The sequence below is a fragment of the Blennius ocellaris genome (assembly GCF_963422515.1).
Source record: "Blennius ocellaris genome assembly, chromosome: 13".
Taxonomy (NCBI): Eukaryota; Metazoa; Chordata; class Actinopteri; order Blenniiformes; family Blenniidae; genus Blennius; species Blennius ocellaris.
Window position 1 is genome coordinate 9907837 of NC_137662.1, and position 17688 is coordinate 9925524.

At 40.4% G+C, this 17688-nt stretch overlaps 4 protein-coding genes across 11 annotated transcripts in view; 1 reads left to right on the forward strand and 3 right to left on the reverse strand.

Moving 5' to 3' along the window:
• Positions 1–546: 546 nt before the first annotated feature.
• LOC308138316 (E3 ubiquitin/ISG15 ligase TRIM25) lies at positions 547–2719 on the forward strand (the record flags this gene model as incomplete). Its single annotated transcript, XM_080507397.1, has 6 exons — positions 547–1143; positions 1252–1347; positions 1444–1677; positions 1779–1801; positions 1902–2035; positions 2127–2719. The coding sequence occupies 6 exons, from the start codon at positions 547–549 to the stop codon at positions 2717–2719; spliced, it is 1677 nt and encodes a 558-aa protein (XP_080363523.1).
• A 1354-nt stretch (positions 2720–4073) lies between these two features.
• LOC308138317 (hyaluronan-binding protein 2) lies at positions 4074–7352 on the reverse strand (the record flags this gene model as incomplete). Its single annotated transcript, XM_080507398.1, has 12 exons — positions 4074–4238; positions 4325–4470; positions 4667–4801; positions 4958–5100; positions 5196–5586; positions 5669–5766; positions 5873–6044; positions 6129–6239; positions 6344–6460; positions 6568–6678; positions 6767–6868; positions 7289–7352. The coding sequence occupies 12 exons, from the start codon at positions 7350–7352 to the stop codon at positions 4074–4076; spliced, it is 1755 nt and encodes a 584-aa protein (XP_080363524.1).
• Positions 7353–9260: 1908 nt separating this feature from the next.
• Positions 9261–13080, reverse strand: LOC308138318 (putative E3 ubiquitin-protein ligase TRIML1; the record flags this gene model as incomplete). The annotated part of the gene is made up of 6 exons (XM_080507399.1): positions 9261–9832; positions 9925–10067; positions 10190–10236; positions 10447–10680; positions 10795–10937; positions 13059–13080. 6 exons carry the CDS (start codon positions 13078–13080, stop codon positions 9261–9263), a joined length of 1161 nt encoding a protein of 386 aa, XP_080363525.1.
• LOC308138460 (actin-binding LIM protein 1-like) overlaps positions 13040–17688 on the reverse strand; it is a 41145-nt gene continuing 36496 nt past the window's right edge. For 7 of the 8 annotated variants that reach the window (XM_080507577.1, XM_080507581.1, XM_080507580.1 and 4 more), the window contains 5 exons: positions 17035–17120; positions 16800–16923; positions 16525–16586; positions 16299–16359; positions 14372–16035 (listed from right to left, as the gene is read on the reverse strand). In XM_080507577.1, coding sequence (XP_080363703.1) covers positions 15815–16035; positions 16299–16359; positions 16525–16586; positions 16800–16923; positions 17035–17120 — 554 coding nt within the window. In that variant the 3' untranslated portion in view covers positions 14372–15814. Of the gene's footprint in view, positions 14118–14338; positions 16036–16298; positions 16360–16524; positions 16587–16799; positions 16924–17034; positions 17121–17688 lie in introns of those variants that run through there. The other variant, XM_080507583.1, reaches the window with a different exon arrangement.

Here is a 17688-nt window from a genome sequence, read left to right on the forward strand (position 1 = left end):
CAACTTGTCTCTAAAACATATAGTAAAAGTATGATCAATTGATTACAAACTGCACCGTATTCAATATTTTGCTTATTCTGTAAATTGCAATGCCAGTTGTGATTGAATTAAAGTATTATTATCATTATGTCAATTACTAACCTGAACAATTACATGTCCTGACAAAATATTGTTTATCTCATCAAATTTAAAATTATTTACCTAATTTCCTAATTTCTTTGTTAACTGACTCATTGTATCATTTGATTGTGACACTTTGATGTACATTTTTAGTCAAGAATGCTTTAATTTTAGTGGAATTTTAGCTGTTCCCACTTTTCAAACAGTATACATTGTGTAATTTCATTGATTTAATCAAATTTGTTGGACATGTGCCATCTCACTGTGTGCTGTCCCCTGTAAGCCAATGGTTGAAAACAATAGTAATGTGACACCAAAGCACATGAGTGGCGTGTACATGCCAGGAGAGGCCTATGAAATATTTATGAGCAGAAAGGGCAGAAGCACAGTGCACAGCAAGTCGCAAAAACAGCTGCCAGCAGAGCAATGGGGAGTGTTGAGGAAACCTTGAAATGTCCCGCCTGCCAGGATTTCTTCACAGAGCCCGTGACGCTCCAGTGTGGCCATGACTTCTGTCTCACCTGCATTCAGGCTGTCTGGGAAACGGATGATTCAAACAAAGGTCCTATCTTCTGTCCAGAGTGTCAGATATTTCTCCCCTCTGACCTGACACTGGCGATAAATACTGGCCTTCAGACCAAAGTGAAGGACTTCATCACTACCGGGCCATCGTCAGCAGAGCGACACACAGCAACTCCGGGAAGTACAACCAAATCCTCTCCAACTATTTACTGTGATCATTGCATCGAGATGCCATCGGTGGCTGTGCGGACCTGTCTCACCTGTGATGCCTCCCTGTGCCAGGCTCACGCCCTGCTGCACCAGCAGAGGTCTGCACTGAAGGAGCACACAGTGGTGGAGGTTACCAGGGATCCACTGTCTCTGAAATGCAAAGAGCACCGTGATGAGCTGAAGCTCTTCTGTTTGGAGGACAGGATCCCTGTCTGCTGCTTGTGTGTCCTGGTTGGGACGCACAAGCACCATAAAGCATCTCAACTTCATGAAGCCAGCACAGACTTCAAGGTAGATGAGTTGAATATCTTGCTAGAGGATTTTTGTCCTGTAAATGACAGCAGTATGCATTTGTTGTTGTATTAATTTTCTTCAGGCTTTTTGTATGATTATCTTTAGAAAATGCTGGAACCAACGATGAGCCAATTGCTTCAAAGGAGAAATGAAGCTGAGCATGCCATCAAGGATTTGGAATCACTGTATACAGAAACAGTGGTACGGTTGATGTGAACTCTATGCTTTTAATAAATTGATATTGACTGATATTGGGTTTTTTTTTATCATGTGGATAACATGGTAGTTATTTCCCAGAAGTCTGCGGCAGATTTCAAAGAGCGAATCTCAGACAAGTACAACAGGATCCATGTCGTACTAGACGGGGATGAGCGCCTGATGATGCAGATTATAGATGCAGAGGAAACCTGCATGACGGACTGGCTGGAGGTCCAGAGAGGCATCATGGAGGCTCAGATCAAAGAGATAGATAGAATCAGAGCTTCAAGCAAATCACTCCTGCAGGAAACAAACGATCTGCAATTCTTACAGGTATGTCATTATCTCTTCAGCGTGGAACTAGAATACAAGGTAATTTTGTTTTTTACAGTCATGATACATCAAATAATTCATTACCTGTTCATGTTCCACAGCAAATCACGTCAAACAATCTTTGGTGAGCATATTGTTATCTCCAGTTTGTCTTTTTAAACATCAAAGTCCATAGCATCACTGAGTCTGGCTTTTTCTCATGTGACTTTCCTCTTTTATCATAGTGATCCTTTGGATTTTGCACCAATCCAGGAAATAAACAAAGATCTATGTGACCCTGAGAAGCTTCGAACAGTGGAGCGAATGGTTGATGACCTCTCGGTAGCTCTGTCTCAACACTTCCCACGCATGTGGTCATGTTAGTTACTTTCTGTATTTTCACCCATTTCTAACCAGCCATTATTCTCTTCATAACTGTGTCCTCACTGTAGATCTTTCCTCCTTTGCAGACTTAAGTTGTCCAGCTTTAGACACCAAAACAGCTCATCCAAAACTGGAAATAAGTATAGACAGAAAGCAAGTGTTCTGGAGACGTCAGCCTGTCAGTGAAGGACAAAGCTCTCGTCCATATGACTCACAGTACAGCGTCCTGGCTCAGGAGAGTTTTACAAGTGGCCAGCACTACTGGGAGGTTATTGTGCAGGACAAGCCTTTCTGGATGATAGGAGTGACAACTGGATCAGTCAGCAAAAAAGAAAGTCTGATAGTGACCTCCTCCAGCCTGGGTGTGAACAACACATCTTGGTGCATCTACCATGGAGATGGGCAGTATCTGGCGTGCCATGATACCCAGGAGAAGCAGCTTCCGGTGACAAAGAGAGTGAGAAAATTGGGTATTCTGGCAAATCTCCATAAGGGGGAGCTGTCATTCTATAATGCTGATGCTATGACTCTGCTTCACTCTTTCTTTGTGCAGTGCTCAGAGCCTGTCTTCCCTGCGTTTAACCCATGTATTGACATGAATGGATTAAATAGGCAACCTCTCACTTTATTCTGGATCAAAGACCCTTGGGACTGGCATGCAGAGGGCTACACAAATTAAACTAATAGAGTGTCATTAAATGACTGAGCCTGGCACAAATGTACTGATCATGTTTATTGAAATATTCAATACACTATGAAAAGTGTAGCTAATGTACTGAATATGCACACAAAATTAAGAGGGTAAAATAATAGTGTGTAGTTGATTTGAGTACAACCTTTTCTGTCTTTTCAGAAGTAATGTTGCAACAGTAAATGTTTTATAAGATGACATCGAGAGCATCTTAAAGAAATGCCTTAGTTTTTTGACAATGCCTCCCTGTTCAGCATTCATCTTAACAATGCTCGTGTTTGCCTTTATGTATTCCTGAAAGTAAATGACCCGTGTGCAAACTAGTGGCTTGCTCTTTGTGCAACTGTCCGCTCAGCTCTCTGGACCATGGAAGGCATGCGTGCCTTCAGTCTCACATGTCAGTGGCCTCATAGAGTTGTTGCCCTGCGGCTCACGATAGTTCCAATGAGGTCAATAAGCATCACCAGTAACACAATATTTCTACACAACTGACCCAATTTTCTGTTTTACATAGTTGTTGGTAGATCATGTTTTTGTTCTTGTGTGTATATTAAAATCATGTCATCATGAATACGGATTCATCAAGGATTCGCCTGCAAATGATTTTCCTTTGTTCCTGGTGGTCCAAGTCATGAGGCCTCTAGTTTAAACACGAGGCAGATTTATTCATAACTTGCAAACGTGGACAGTTAGTGCATAGGGAAATCCTTTGCTGATTTATTTGAGCATTAAAAGCAACATATATTCACGTTTATTGTCAGAGGATTTTTGAAAGCCATCTATCTTCTATGCTGCTTCATAAAACTTTGGGTCATGGGGTCACAGGTAATTGATCTTAGCTGACTATGAGTGAAAGTAGCACCTTGCGCAGATAAACAGAGAATCAAGGATGTTTTTGGATTGTGGAAGAAAACCAGAGTACCTTGACAAAGAAAATGCATGTAGCTAGAGAGAAAAAGTCCCTAGTCCTATTTTGGGTCGCCTTACAGTATTGCTTTGAGGTGACAGTGTGTACACCAGCAATTGCAAAATTGTGTAAATCTTTCTACAAATATAACCTCATCGACTGTGTTGGATCAATGGAACATTGAAAAGGGAGGTAAAATTAGTAATTTATTGAGTCTTTTCCAGATGTGTAAAATGTCTGTGCTGAGAAAGAAATATGAGTAAATATCTGAAGATTGAAGGAAGAGTTCAATTTCTTGTACAGCAGATCAGAAGACAGAAATGGGTTTTGTACAGTATTTTGATAGAAAACATGACTAAATGAAAAAAAAAGGTCAAAAATAATTTCCGATAATGTTGAAAACAAGGCAACACTGGCCAGCATGTCAGAGGGTGCTTAAGGAGATGTTTGAATCTTTGAATTGATCCAATCCAGAAAGTTTGTAACACGTGCATAGACCCCGGGCTTGTTCTTCTTCCCACACTGGTCTCCCCAGCTCACCAGCCCATAAACAACATGGGTACCATTATTCTGGCAAGTCAACGGACCTCCAGAGTCCCCCTGAAATAGGAAACAAAGTAGCTTAAGAAAAAAAGCAGTCAATAGGGTTTTGTTTTGTTTTGTTTTGTTGCAGAAAAGTAACTAACCTGGCAGGAGTCTACCCCTCCCTGCAGATGGCCCGCACAGAACATACTATTATCCAGGCCATTGGCATAAATCTTGTGTCCATTACATTTCTCCTGGTTGATCAGCAGTACATTAGCCTCCAGTAGGTGATTGGAACCATACTTAGCTGCAGAAACAAGGTGGAAATATATGAACAAAAGCATATCACAATAAAGTTGTTTGTGATTCATCATGTGTGGTTGTCTGCTCTGTAAAACATTCACAAATCTCACTTCAAAAGTCTTCTGAAACAACCCAAAAAGGTTAGCATGATAAGGTCGGCATGATTTTGTGTTTGAACAGGCAACAGCAGCTTTACGTACAGTTTTCAGTGGCTCCCCATCCAGAGATTTTACATTCCATTCCATCAGGCAGTTGACCATTTGGCAGACAGGCTGTCTTCACAAACTGGGTCTCATTGGCGCAAACACCATTATTGCCACGGAGCTTCAACAAAGCTTAAGAAGTACAATCAAATTATGGATGTTACCATGAAATAAACTATTTTACTCACAATGTATGGTGCATTCAGTCACATTTTTCATCTCAAGCATAAATTCTCATCGGTTAAATAATATCAGTGCTTACATTGAAGAAACAAAGGATAGTATTACCGATGTCATTGAAGACAGCTGATGGAGTCTCTCTGTAACTCTCATGCCGAATTGCCTGTTCAACATCAAGGACTTGAGTTGAGGGATCTCCACTATTCAGTGACAGGCTTCCCATCTCCACCTGCATGTCCTTGTTTGGTTCACTGGACAAACACACATAAGAATAACACTTAACATCAGCACATGCCTGGCATTTATGTATTGGGGAAAAAGAAAGTCCGCCCACACTTATGCTTACATGCAGTGTCCAGCTGTGAGCACCCAGCAACTTGCAATCAGAACACCTCCGCAGCTGTGTGCGAATGGCCGAGAGCTTTGACTTGGCCTCACTTGCAAAGAAACCTGCCAAGGTATTGCCCCTGGAGAGACTTTCAAACCTCCATAGATCCGAGTAATGGATTTTCTAGGCTGGGGTAGGCCACAAGTGCGAAACTGTTGCGTAGCATTGGTGCCAGGGGTGGTAGGGACATCGGCAGTAGGAGCAATGGTAGGGACATCAGCGGTAGAAACAGGGGTAGAGACATCAGTGGGCATGGTGGTGGAAAACTTTGAAGGTGCAGTGGTCTTCTCAACAGGCGGTAGAGTAGCTGTCGGAGGCTCTGTGGGGGCTTCACTGGTTGGTGTCTCACCTGAAAAGATGCTCAGGTCAATAGTGCAACTGTTTGGTTCACCAGACTCAGTCAGATATTTGTTTGTTGCTGCAAAGCTGACCTGTCGGTACTGGACACTCTGTCACATCACAATAGTCCCAAAGAAGCTGCCGGCCTCTCCTAATGAAGCACCATGGCATCGATTCTCCATCTGGGTTTCTGCGGGGGGGTGGGGGTGGGGGGGGGGGGGGGGGGGGGGGTCATCCTCTCACATATATGCACAGTTTGAATATACTTGAGAAGTCGTCATCTAATTTTCTCTAACCTGCAAAAATTGTGGTGGCCAAGTCCATCTTGTTCCTCATCAGAATCAAATGGATCGATACCACTTTCCACAATGAAGTGGGAGTTCCAGTAGAGGCACTCGTCGCCATCGTCTGTCTCGCTCACATTGCCACGATACGACTCGCCATCATCCACAAAGCAATCATTTGGGCCTGAGAAACATACCCCACTTTGTCAGAATTGATTATGTCTATAGCTAGAAGAAGAATAAGAAGACTGTTGAGCGCAGAATTTACCAACGTGGCAGAAGCGTCCTCTGTACCCATCAGGGCAAACGCAGTTAAAGTCATTTCCATCCTGGACACATGTGCCACCATTTCTGCATGGATTGGGCTCACATGTTGAATCTGTAGAGGAGAACACAGTACACGATGTGAGTTGCTTTCATGACCTGGCAAATTCAGTCTAAAATTGTGATTCTGCCTTTTCAGGCTGAAAATGTTCTTCTTACAGTGTCTGCAGTGTGGAGGCTGAAAGGGAGCCATGCATTTGCACTCGTAGAATGGAAGAGTTGAAGTGAGCACACACTCACCACGCCCACATCTGCCTCTTCTACAAACTCTTGGAGCTAAGATGAGAACACAGCAAGAAGAAAATCTGCTCTGCTTGTTGTCATTTCAATTCGGTGTTATATTTCCAGCATGCATCATAAGGAAAAGGGATTTTTCTTCAAACCTTTCTCGCATCGCTTTCCCTTGAAAGGTTTTGGACAGTCACATTTGAATTTTCTCTTGCCTTTCTCACGACACTCGCCATTGTTGTGGCAAGGGTTGGGATTGCACTGGCCTGGGAGACAATAAACATTTCAACTATAATGCCTGAATAAAATGTGGAGTATTTAGAGAGAACATGTAGAATGAATGTAGAATCTTACCATCTGGCTCTTGAATTTCAGAAAGCCAGTCTATGGCACCGTGGTCATCTTCTTCATCATCATCATCATCGCCACCAGCATCTATGATCTCGAAGAAGATGTCTGAAACCACAATTTTTTTTTTTATAATTCAAATTTTACTTTGTTATAAAAGAAATGAAAAGAAGTACCAGCCTTCGATTATGTCCTTAAAATGGTGCTTCTTTTTTTCTTTAACGCCATCATGATGATGAGGCCCATGACGGTGATGACGGTGATTTTTCTTGTGTTTTCCATGTTGCTGAATTGGATTTACAAAAAGATCATTCCAGATGACAAACTCAGCCAAAGAAAAGTTGCAACAAAATACACACTTGCAATTCCTGAACTTCTGCCTGAATTTTACACACGAGTCATTTAATGTCCTCAAACAACATTTAAAAACAACTGCACTTAACATAATTGCCATACCAAGCAACACTGAAAATAACAATACATTTTCCTTTTAGCACTTGAATGCTGAATGATAAATCCAGGGCATACATACTTCAGTAGGTATGAGGAGCACCGCTAAGACGAGACAAAAGAAGAGGAGCTTCAGGTTCATGGTGGCAGTGGACCAGAAGAGCAGAGAGAGAGTGCACTTTGTGGCAGACCCCTCACACTTTTCTAAACATTGGTGTGAGGACATTAACCTCTGAGTCAAACCTTTTTGGCACTCATCCTCGCTGCTGACTCAGTTTTATTGACTCAGTTCTTAGAATAGACACTTTAATAGACATGGAACAGATTGTAGGATGTTCACACTGTTTACGTTGACATTTACAATGAAACTAAATACATGGTGCAGAAACAGGATTACTTTCTTTGTCACAAATGAAACACTTCGCAAAGCAGAAAAATAAGTCAAAGTGAGTTTTAATAAAACAGGTTGGTGATGCAACACAAAGGCTCAGAGAGCATATTTGTATTAAGGTGACTGTTTGTTTGAGAGCAGACTTTGGATTTATACACACACACGGGTCCATTTCGGGATAAGTTACTGTGCTTCTTTTTCATTCTGCATTTACAAAATCTAATTCTATCAGCATCACTGATGTGTCATTTAAAATATATTCTATCCATTCTGATTCTAAATGTATCTGAAAGTTTAACATACACTGGAAAGATTTTGCAGAGCATCTCATAATCAATCAACACCATTAAACAGTCACAGTTTCTTAAACAAAGCAATCAAAAAAAGTCGGTCCTCTCACTTCTTTTACTTATGTTGTGATTAGCTTAAACCTTAGCAACTACCACTGTTTGCAGAATTGATGGATTATTTGGACGTGTACTCATAATGACTACCCAGTCTTTACGCGTGTTCATCAGTTCTCATTCATTCATCTCCTTCCAATTGTCCATAATAGCCATACATCTTCTGGTTGATTAAAACCCACAAATCTCAAATAAACAAAGTTCCTTCACACTTTAATCTGACCACAATGGACAACTGTTTGCCTGCTTCATCAGTAACCTGTGTCTACAGGTAGGGGGCTTAAACACCATCACCTGCCTCAGTTTGTGATAAAATCACCAAGTGGCGTGGTGAGGTATTGCAAATAACACAAAACAAAGCGCATGGCTCCAACTACTTCCAATAAACAAATCATTTCTTGGTACTTTCTTCCATTGGTACTTTTGTTTCAAGTGAACATTCAATTTTTTTTTTTTTTTTTTTTGCATGTGGATAGGATAATACAGTTCGAAGTCTACCTGTGAATTCACCATAAATTCCCACAATGGAATAGACATTATGGGGATACTCTAACTAGCAAGTACTTCTTGTTATAAAGATAAAAGCAACTAATTTAGTCATTATTTACTTACTATTTTCCATAGTTTACTCATAATACGGCATCTTATATTCCTCATTCAAGTGTTAACAAAGGGAAATCTTTTTATTTTACAGCCACTGTTGACATTTAACATTTGTTTCATGTTCTGTTGGACAGTTGCTGTATTTCACTGCCATAATTGTATGTGTCTGTGATGAATAAAATATACGAATCTGAAGCTGATCTAATATAACAGACCTTGTCTTGAAGTTGGATGTGTTATCTTCTTGTTTCTTGTTCAAGTTGGTTACCCTGGGTTTCAGCAATTATGTGTGATTCTTGTGTTTTCACTGGATGATTGTCTTTTTCATACTGGATATTTATTTGTGTAGCCATCATTATAATGTGTATGATGAGGCTCAGATTGGAATTTGGACCGATCCGGAATCCAGCTGGCCCAAATTGACATTTCATGTTGAACTTAAATCTTTAAGTTCAACGACAACAGTCATTCCCAAAAACTTAATTTGATTTGATTAGAAAAGAGTTGATGACTTCAATTATTGACAATTAATTTTAGAAAGTAAAAATGTACAAATGCAAAATAATTGCATTTGAATCCATTTTTAATGATTCAACTTAGCTAAAGTTAAAATTATGCATTATGACCTATAAATAAACTTTTATAGGCGACATCAGTCAGTCATCACTGTTTGGAGACTATTGCAGATCACAATAGGATTTGCATTGTTGCCCCCGTGGTCATGACCCGGACACAGGGCCAGGTGGAGACAGTCCAAAAAAGTTCCCGCGCAAAAAGAGAAGAGCGGCGTCATTTTGTCCGCCTCAAGAAAAGTCACTAAACCTGCAGGAAAACTACACAAAACACCAATCTGACAGAAGCGTTTTGTGAACGGCAGCTGATGTGGCACCCCGCCATGCCAGGCTGTGTACTCCCCTTCGAAGAACTCAACACACCAGGACTCGGACCCCCGGCCAAGCCAGCAGTCCTCCTTCGTGCCTTTGCGGGGAATGGTGGGGTAGGTAACGCCAAGCTCCCAGTAAGTCTTTCCACTCACGTCTATCTCCCAGTAATGGCGACCAGAACAAAAGCTTTGCAAGCTGATGACATTAAGGGTGGTGTCAAAGCGTCCGGGTACTTCGGGAAGTTGCTGCCATGTGTCCGTGTAGGTGGCGCTATCACCTGGAGGAGAGATGATCAGCTTTGGATGAGCCGTTTCCGGATCCAGGCAAACCTCACTGGAGTCTGGAGAAACAAATTCAACATTTTTATTGTCAACATTTTACATCTCTAAGATCTTGAATTGTGACTATAGGAAGAAAAAAAAGTGCACTGACAGCTTTTAATAAGTTTCTTGATGATGGGGGTTTGAGAACAGACAAGCAGGAGCAGGTTGTGGGTGAGGCTGAGGATCTGGTCGGCTTTGGCCTCATCCAGCTTCACACTGCTCGGGTCAGTGCTGTTCAGCAAGTCTATCACTCTGCGGGACGCATTTTGTTGAAAAAAAGACCAAAAATTGTTACACTGAATCTTTATTGGTCTATGATTATTATTCTTATTATTATTATTAATATTATTAATAAACATTATTTTCTTCCAGACCTCTCCGATGTCTCCATATCTTCATGTTCAGAATAAGAAAAGAACGTCTGGTGGGGGGAAAAAACAGTATACAGTTACAATCTGCAACTTTTATACTAAACTGTAATGGTTACTGAGTTACAGACTATATGAGACAGACTCATCTTCTCATCTCTCACACTTTGAAAACCTGATATATAACAATGCGCATTTTAATTTTTATGAGCTACAAGCAAAATAAGATATTTGTAATTGTCATCAGCCCATGCTTTAATCACCATCGTATCAGGCTCTGTGTCATTCTCGTCCAGAGCCACGTTAAGTCTGGCCAGGCCCTGCTCTATCTCCTGGATCAGAGAACAGTTTCTTTCCATGAGCCCGTCCAGGGTGGAGACAGCAGCTCGCTCCTCCATCTCCAGGTGGGACAGCGTGATCCTCAAATCCTCATCCAGCACTGTCTGGATCTCCTGGTATTTCCGTATGATACTCTCCCTCACCACTGACGACTTTCTCTGTCAGACAAACACATTCAGGTGTCAACTACACTGCCTGATGACAGGGATGATGTATATGTTTAATGCACGGTGGAAAATCTGAACAGTCATTGAAATTTGAAGAAAACCTACTGTGATTTCTGATTGGCGTGCTGCCAGTTTGTTCAGTCTGTATTTCACAGCTTCCCTTTGCTTCTTTAGACATTCTTGATGTTTTCCTAAGGTCTCCTGCAGAAATGTTGCACAGATATTTGACACAGCAGAGGAGAACCAGTCTTGTTATTTCCTACAAAAGCAGAAAGCCTATGGCAATTAACAAGAAACTTGAAGGTAAACTGCAATGAAATGAAGATCAACTGACACGAGTGTGTGTCCCCAAACAATCATCTTGTGCAATTTTATTTCTCAGTTTGTATCTAAAATTACATTTCTAAACAATTTGGTGCCCCAGTAATTTCAGCTGGTGATATTTGAGTCGCAGCCTGACGACCCTCTATGAAAAGCGGAAACAGATTAATTTACCAGCAAGTACACACACATGCGCAATGTGATGTGACCCAGGTCTGTCTGAAATTTTTCCTCACAAAATGAACATTGCTCAGTTCTTCTTGAGATCATGAATACATTTAAATAAATAAATGTAGTTGGGTAAAGTTTACACAACGCCTGTTACAATATCTAAATATTAGTCAATTACAAGTAAAAGTACTCAAGAAAGTATCAGAAATACTCAAGTTAAAGTACAAAGATCTTATTTCAAAAGGGACTAAGCTGATTTTTAACTGCATTTAATAGCATTGATTCAATTAAAATGAAAACATCTATATTCATAGCACATTTATCAATACATTAAACTGAATTATATCAAAATTTATTTCAATATATTTTAACCCACAAAAATTTAGCTCAAATAGCCTGAATATGAATTCAAACTGTGGGTCTGCTGTGTAGCAGGTGTGGAAACATGTGAATTGTACAAGTACTCATAAAAAAACCTGACTACAAATATTCAATTATATGAAAGTGGATTGGAATTCCTTGTTTTATTGTACACTACAACAAATACCACAACACAAATTGTGTGAACTAAGTTGTGTTTTTGTATAGTTTACTCTAGTTACACTATCTTTGTCACTCAGCTAAATATCATAACAATACATTCTCATCAAATAGATAGTCATTTCTGAGTCATTGTAGTCTTCTTTATGAGTGAGTGTTGGTCAAGGTCTTATTATTAGACCAATGATGAATTATTGTTTTTGATTGACTTGATCATTCTGTCCAAAATCTCTCAGTTTTCACCTCAATAATGTAATTATTGGTTACTTACAGGCTGTTTTGTATCTTGTGTATGAACCTTTGGCTTGACGGTTTTTGAGCATCAGGTCAACATATATATTTCTAGTTTCGGTTGTATTGTTCTTCAAAGCATTTCTGATTATTTTTCATATGTTTTATATTGTCATAGAAAGACATGCTTTAAATATGTTCAGGTCTGACTTTGATTAGAGTGTAAAGCAACCATAGAAAACTGTTCTAATGAATCTGTTGGAGATGATCCTCTTTATGATCTCAGTCTCACAAATGCACATTCCTCACATTGTAGTATTTGGCTGTGGTTTAGTTTGAAGGTCAATACAGTTGACAAATATAAGCTATTCTGAAGTAACATTGTATTGTAAGTTGCACATTTGAGATTTTTCAGCTCTTTTCTTTGTCCGTAATCTCAATCATTGTTTTGTGTATTTCTATGTCATTTTTCTGTCTGTATTGTGGAAGGGCAAGTGAGACAAAGCTTTGATTCTACTGGCTGTTACCTTTGCTTGAGTTTGTGTGCTTTTTAATTCTAAAAACTAATTTTTATCTGTAACTCTGAAAAATCTTTACCAGCACTGCTGAGAAAACAATTGAGCCAGAATTCTGTACTGTCTTGCGAATCCTTCTCGACGACGTTTTGTAGTCCATGCAAGATGTTGACATCATATATTTATACCGTTTTCACAATCAGGGTATATGTGCACATGTCAGATGTAGTATTGCATGAGTGAAAAATATCGATGCAGTCATTTGAAACCTAGAGGTGGACATTTGACCAACATGATTATTTTTAAATAGAATGAATTGAATCAAAGACGCCACAACTTTCTCAATATCAAATATTCCTTCTTCCTGTTAATGTGGTACAATTTGGAAAACGGTCTGATATTAAGTCTGAAAACATGAAAAATGTTTCCACGCAAGCACTCCAGCCGATCTCTATTTGCATAGATCAAAAGATTATACCACCTGTTGGGTCCAGTCTTCAAATTATTTCACCTCCCGTGTTGCATTACTGACATGTTTATTCATGATATGCAAAAAAGGAAAACAATGAACAGAAAAGAGGCAGTGGGTACCTTTGGTATAGCAGAGGATCATTATGGTTCATGGTGATTTAAAGCTTTATTGGCTTAAATTTCAATACAACAAATGGCAGTGTGGGTTTTCATTTATAAAACAGTACTGTCAAATACACTTGCTTCTTACATTAGGGGTTTGAGCTATTTGTCAGTTACTTTACGTTGGCATTAAAATATATTGAGATTTGTACTTCCAATATATGTAAAGGGAACGTGTCTGGGCCATGTTTATGAGAGCCTGAGAAGAGAGACATTTTTTTCTGTCAGGTTTCGTGTGTACAGTAGCCAGGGGAAGGATGACTGGTGGTATGCAGGTGCTCGGATGATTCATTTCCATGTAGATCCAGTAAAACAGTTATTGGGTCAGCTGACTGCTTCCCCGGTGACTTCTTCTTTTTTTTTTTCATTCGAAGACTCACTGAGCCAATTCTTGCAAACTTTGGACCAAAACTGTTTCAGCCCAAGCGAAGGAAAGCTGACCCATGTTCAATCTACAAGCATGGACATTTCATAATGGCGCCATGAGGTTCTACTGTACTTACAAAGTTCCACAGGAATCGACAGCAACAAATAGTAGGAAGAATCAAGCAAGAAAGAAAGGAAAGCAGTTCCACTCGAAGCAAAGCAAAAGTCAAAACAAGCGCAGTCAAAACAAATAACATGACCCTATTCATCATTCATTCTCATTCTTTGTCATTTTTGAACATGGAAGAGATTCCCATTCCCGTTACTGTCCATTTTACTGTGCAAGTCTAGCTGGACAAATCTCTCAGTTCATAGTCTCAGGAAGCCTCAGAGCAAACAGTCCGTTTCATGGCTTCCTTGATTATGTCAGGATAAAACAAAAATCAGAAGAAAAGGAAATAAACCAAAACCTACATCTAGATTACAGTTGTGTGCTATCTGAATGAATGTACAGAGTTTTGCATGCTGCTCTGAGCGCTAGAAGAGCTTGGCCTTCTTTTTCATGTCGTTGCGTTTCCACAGGGGAAGCCTGTCAAACTCCTGGATCTCCATTCCAAAGATGTCAAAGAACGTTTCGGGTGCTAAGTGGCGCTAGAATTGAGAACAAAGGTGGAGAAAACAAAGGAAGGGAGGGAGGGTAGGGAGGGGTTGTTCTTGGTTAGCACCGAAGCCACAAAAAGGGTCACTGCAAAAATGACAAGAAGCAATGGATACTGCACATTCCTCGCTACGGTTGTGTTTGTGTAACATGGCATTTACACAAAGTAGAGAAATGCAGTATTAATTGCCGAAGGTCAGGTGAAAACTGATACCTCCAGTCTGGTTCTGTCCACATCCCTGGGCAGTTTAGCTCTCCCTCTACTGGTTATCATGAGCATTTCATAGGGATACACCTTCAGAAGGAGACATTCAAGAGTGAACAGGTCAAATTTACAAGCTTCAATTGAGCTCTTCATAAACTTGCAAACCATTTTCATCCTATCAAAGGAAGCTGTCAAATTTAGATGGTTGTTGTTGTTTTTTTTTCTTTGAGGGGGGAGGGTCATTCTGACTGTGGCGAAGGGAACACTGGGTGGGAGAACAGGTATGTGACAGGAGGCTGACTGGGTTGTTTGTTTAGATTGTCAGGGCAAATGCAGGTGCTATGGTGTGCACACTTTTCCTTGGTGCTGAAACGTGCAACAAATTAGGTACGGGAAAAACATCAGGAAAAAAAATACAGATTTATGTAACTGGTTGTGTTTTTCGAGTAGTTTAATGCACACTAAAAATAGACCTAACATCAGGAATGTAGGCCAAGTCAATCCACATGGGAATGATTGTCCTGGAAAATGGAGGCGTTTTGTGTTTCTTTAAATAGCCCTCTGTACGGAAAGAAAGTGGCTGATCGTAATCATGGCTGAAATGCTCAATAATAAGCAATTAGAAGTTCTTTTGAAGCTTCTGACCAACTCATATCCACACAGTAACGTGTATACTCCCTTATATACTACAAGAGTATATCGTGATATGAGTTGTTTTGAATGACAACCTGGGCATTGGATTCTCCACTGTATGATATAAACATATACAGTATCCAGCCACTTTAAGTCAAAGCTATGTGCAGATGAGCATGGAGAAGCCGGCATGCTAAGCGAGAGAGTGACTCGGCAGCTCCTAAAGCAGCATGCTGAATCAGCTAATGGGAGTTTTTCACTCTCACTAAAAATGCATTTCTTCCACCAATGTCCCCACACTGTGATGGCAGTTTTAAAGTACTCCCTATCATGTTCACCTCCTGTTGTCTAGGGCTTTTTGCACTTTTGTATCCTCTAAAATGCAGTTAAAGAGCTGAATAGCATGTACAATTTGGACCATAAATAAAGTTGTCATCAGTACAAGAAGAAGAAAATACTTGCTTTTGGTTCCAACATATTAGGCATAGATACTCCCCTGTCCATCCTTGCAAGTGCTGCACGGCCATCCTTAATGTGCTAAAGAATAGAACATACACAAATGTAATATAGAGGAAGGGGACTGCAAGGTTAATAGCATGAGTATGTCCATTAATGACGGGAGGTGCGTTGTTCACTGGATGAAGCAAGTAGCTGAGATACTGTTGAGTATCTTAGTAAGTATTTAAGATGGGCAGTTTAGATGTCTTCTGAATGTCTTCTTTTCTATGGTGATCTCTTTGAGATTCTACTTTGAACAATGGGATTTAGCTGGAGTCACATCATGTACAAACAACACACAGAAAACAAAATGAGGCAATGATTGTACATTGCATTTATAGTACACTGGCTCAGCTATCGGGCAGTGCGTGTTCTCACATTGGAGGCATTTGAAATCACCGCACTACAAGCCCTGTAGCTGACATTATTCCAACAGTGATGCAAGCATGTAGCGGGTGTGGGCGGTGTGCATTCAGGGGCAAGGTGTCTCTTGCAATCCACAAGCAAGCAAATATATGATGCAAGATGAGGAAGCATGCTAAGCGAAAAAGCAGATGAGAGACATACCTGAAACTCTGCAGGACAATATGGGACAGAAAATGAGACTCACAGTTAATGGTTTTGCTGTCAGGTCCCTAGCCAGACTACTATCTATAACACTACTGTCCCTGATGATACATTATGCGGATCATTATGTAAATATGTATATTTTATTTTTTCAAATGCATGTTCATTTAATGTACATGTAGCAAGCTGTTTCTGAATACTGATGCTGAATAGCTCAGGTGAAATCAACAAGGGATTTATTGGGCGGCTATATTTTAGGAGCAGCTCTCACCTCTGCCTCCTCCACACATGTCACCATAGCTGTTGTACTGGGTAAAATCTGTTGACTGAGGCTGCAGAAACACACACACATACACACACGTTTACACACAAATGCATCAGGTTATTTAACATTCATACCCCCCCCCCCCCCCCCCCCCAAAAAAAAAAAAAAATTAAACAAATTCTTGGCAATAGTGCAAGAATTGAAAAAGTCTCAAGTGTAAGTAAACTCTTACCCGATGCAGCCCATTCCTCCCATATCCAGGCAGAGAGTTTGTTTTGGTTGGAGAAGTTGGCTCTAAAACACAAATAATATGAGAATCCACACTCGTAATTTGCATTTACGTCAACAGACAACTTGTAAAGCATGCCTTTAAGCAGTTTTCCAAACCACACCTGTCACAGTAAAAGTACCACAAAGACACATCAAGTGAAAATATAGCACAGGCCTTGTGTTGCGGTACATTGCTGACAACACGTGAGCGTAGAAGCTGACTGAGGTGCAACGTACCTGCGTCACAGTTGGTCTGTTTCGGGTCGTAGCGTTGAGCAGAGAGGCTCCGCGCGTGACGCTCCCTGATCTGTTCTTTCTCCATCTCTTCCTTCAGAATGAGCTTTCCCAAACCCGACTGAATCTAAAGGCACACACATCAGCCTGATTTAAACACTGATCCAGGATATAAATACCAGAGTGACCCACTGGTGGCAAAAGCTTGAAAAATCAATCATTTTTGTCGTGCGCTTACCTTACTGAGATGTTCCTCCTGGAGTTGCTTTCTTTTCAAGGCCTCTTCTTCTTCCTCTTCTCTTGACCGTCTTCTTCCTTCTGAACCTAAAGGGGCCACATGCAAATCAAAAAAAAAACCAAACAAAACAATGCATGCTTCCACACACACATCATCTCAACTGTACCTATACCAACTACACATGCTTCGCAAATCCAACTGGATAAAATGTTTCTTTTACATTTCAAACGTAGAGAAAAATAGAACAGATACAGTTGCCTCAGTTATTGTAAAGCAATGAGGAAAAACATTTAGTAAATGAGGAGTAAATAAGAGTGGACGGTTGAACACAAATGTGAGACAGAGTTGACGAGACAGACAAACAGAGGGACTTATTGGAATAATTGGCTACACGATAACATGGCAGACACTTCACTTCATATCTGTACTTTAGTGGATGTCATATACACAGAAAAGCACGATGTAAGACAGACAGACAAAAGTTTGAAGTCAGTCTCAGTTATCTCTGTCCAAGTCATTTGTGGCACCGCTGCATAAAGCTAGAACACTCAGAGTGGGCCGCGAGACAACGTGAAAGGGGTGAACTACTTCAAGCAGAAAATTATATATCAGCTGCAGAAACCAAACACCACTTCTGCTTTGTGCAAGCAAAAC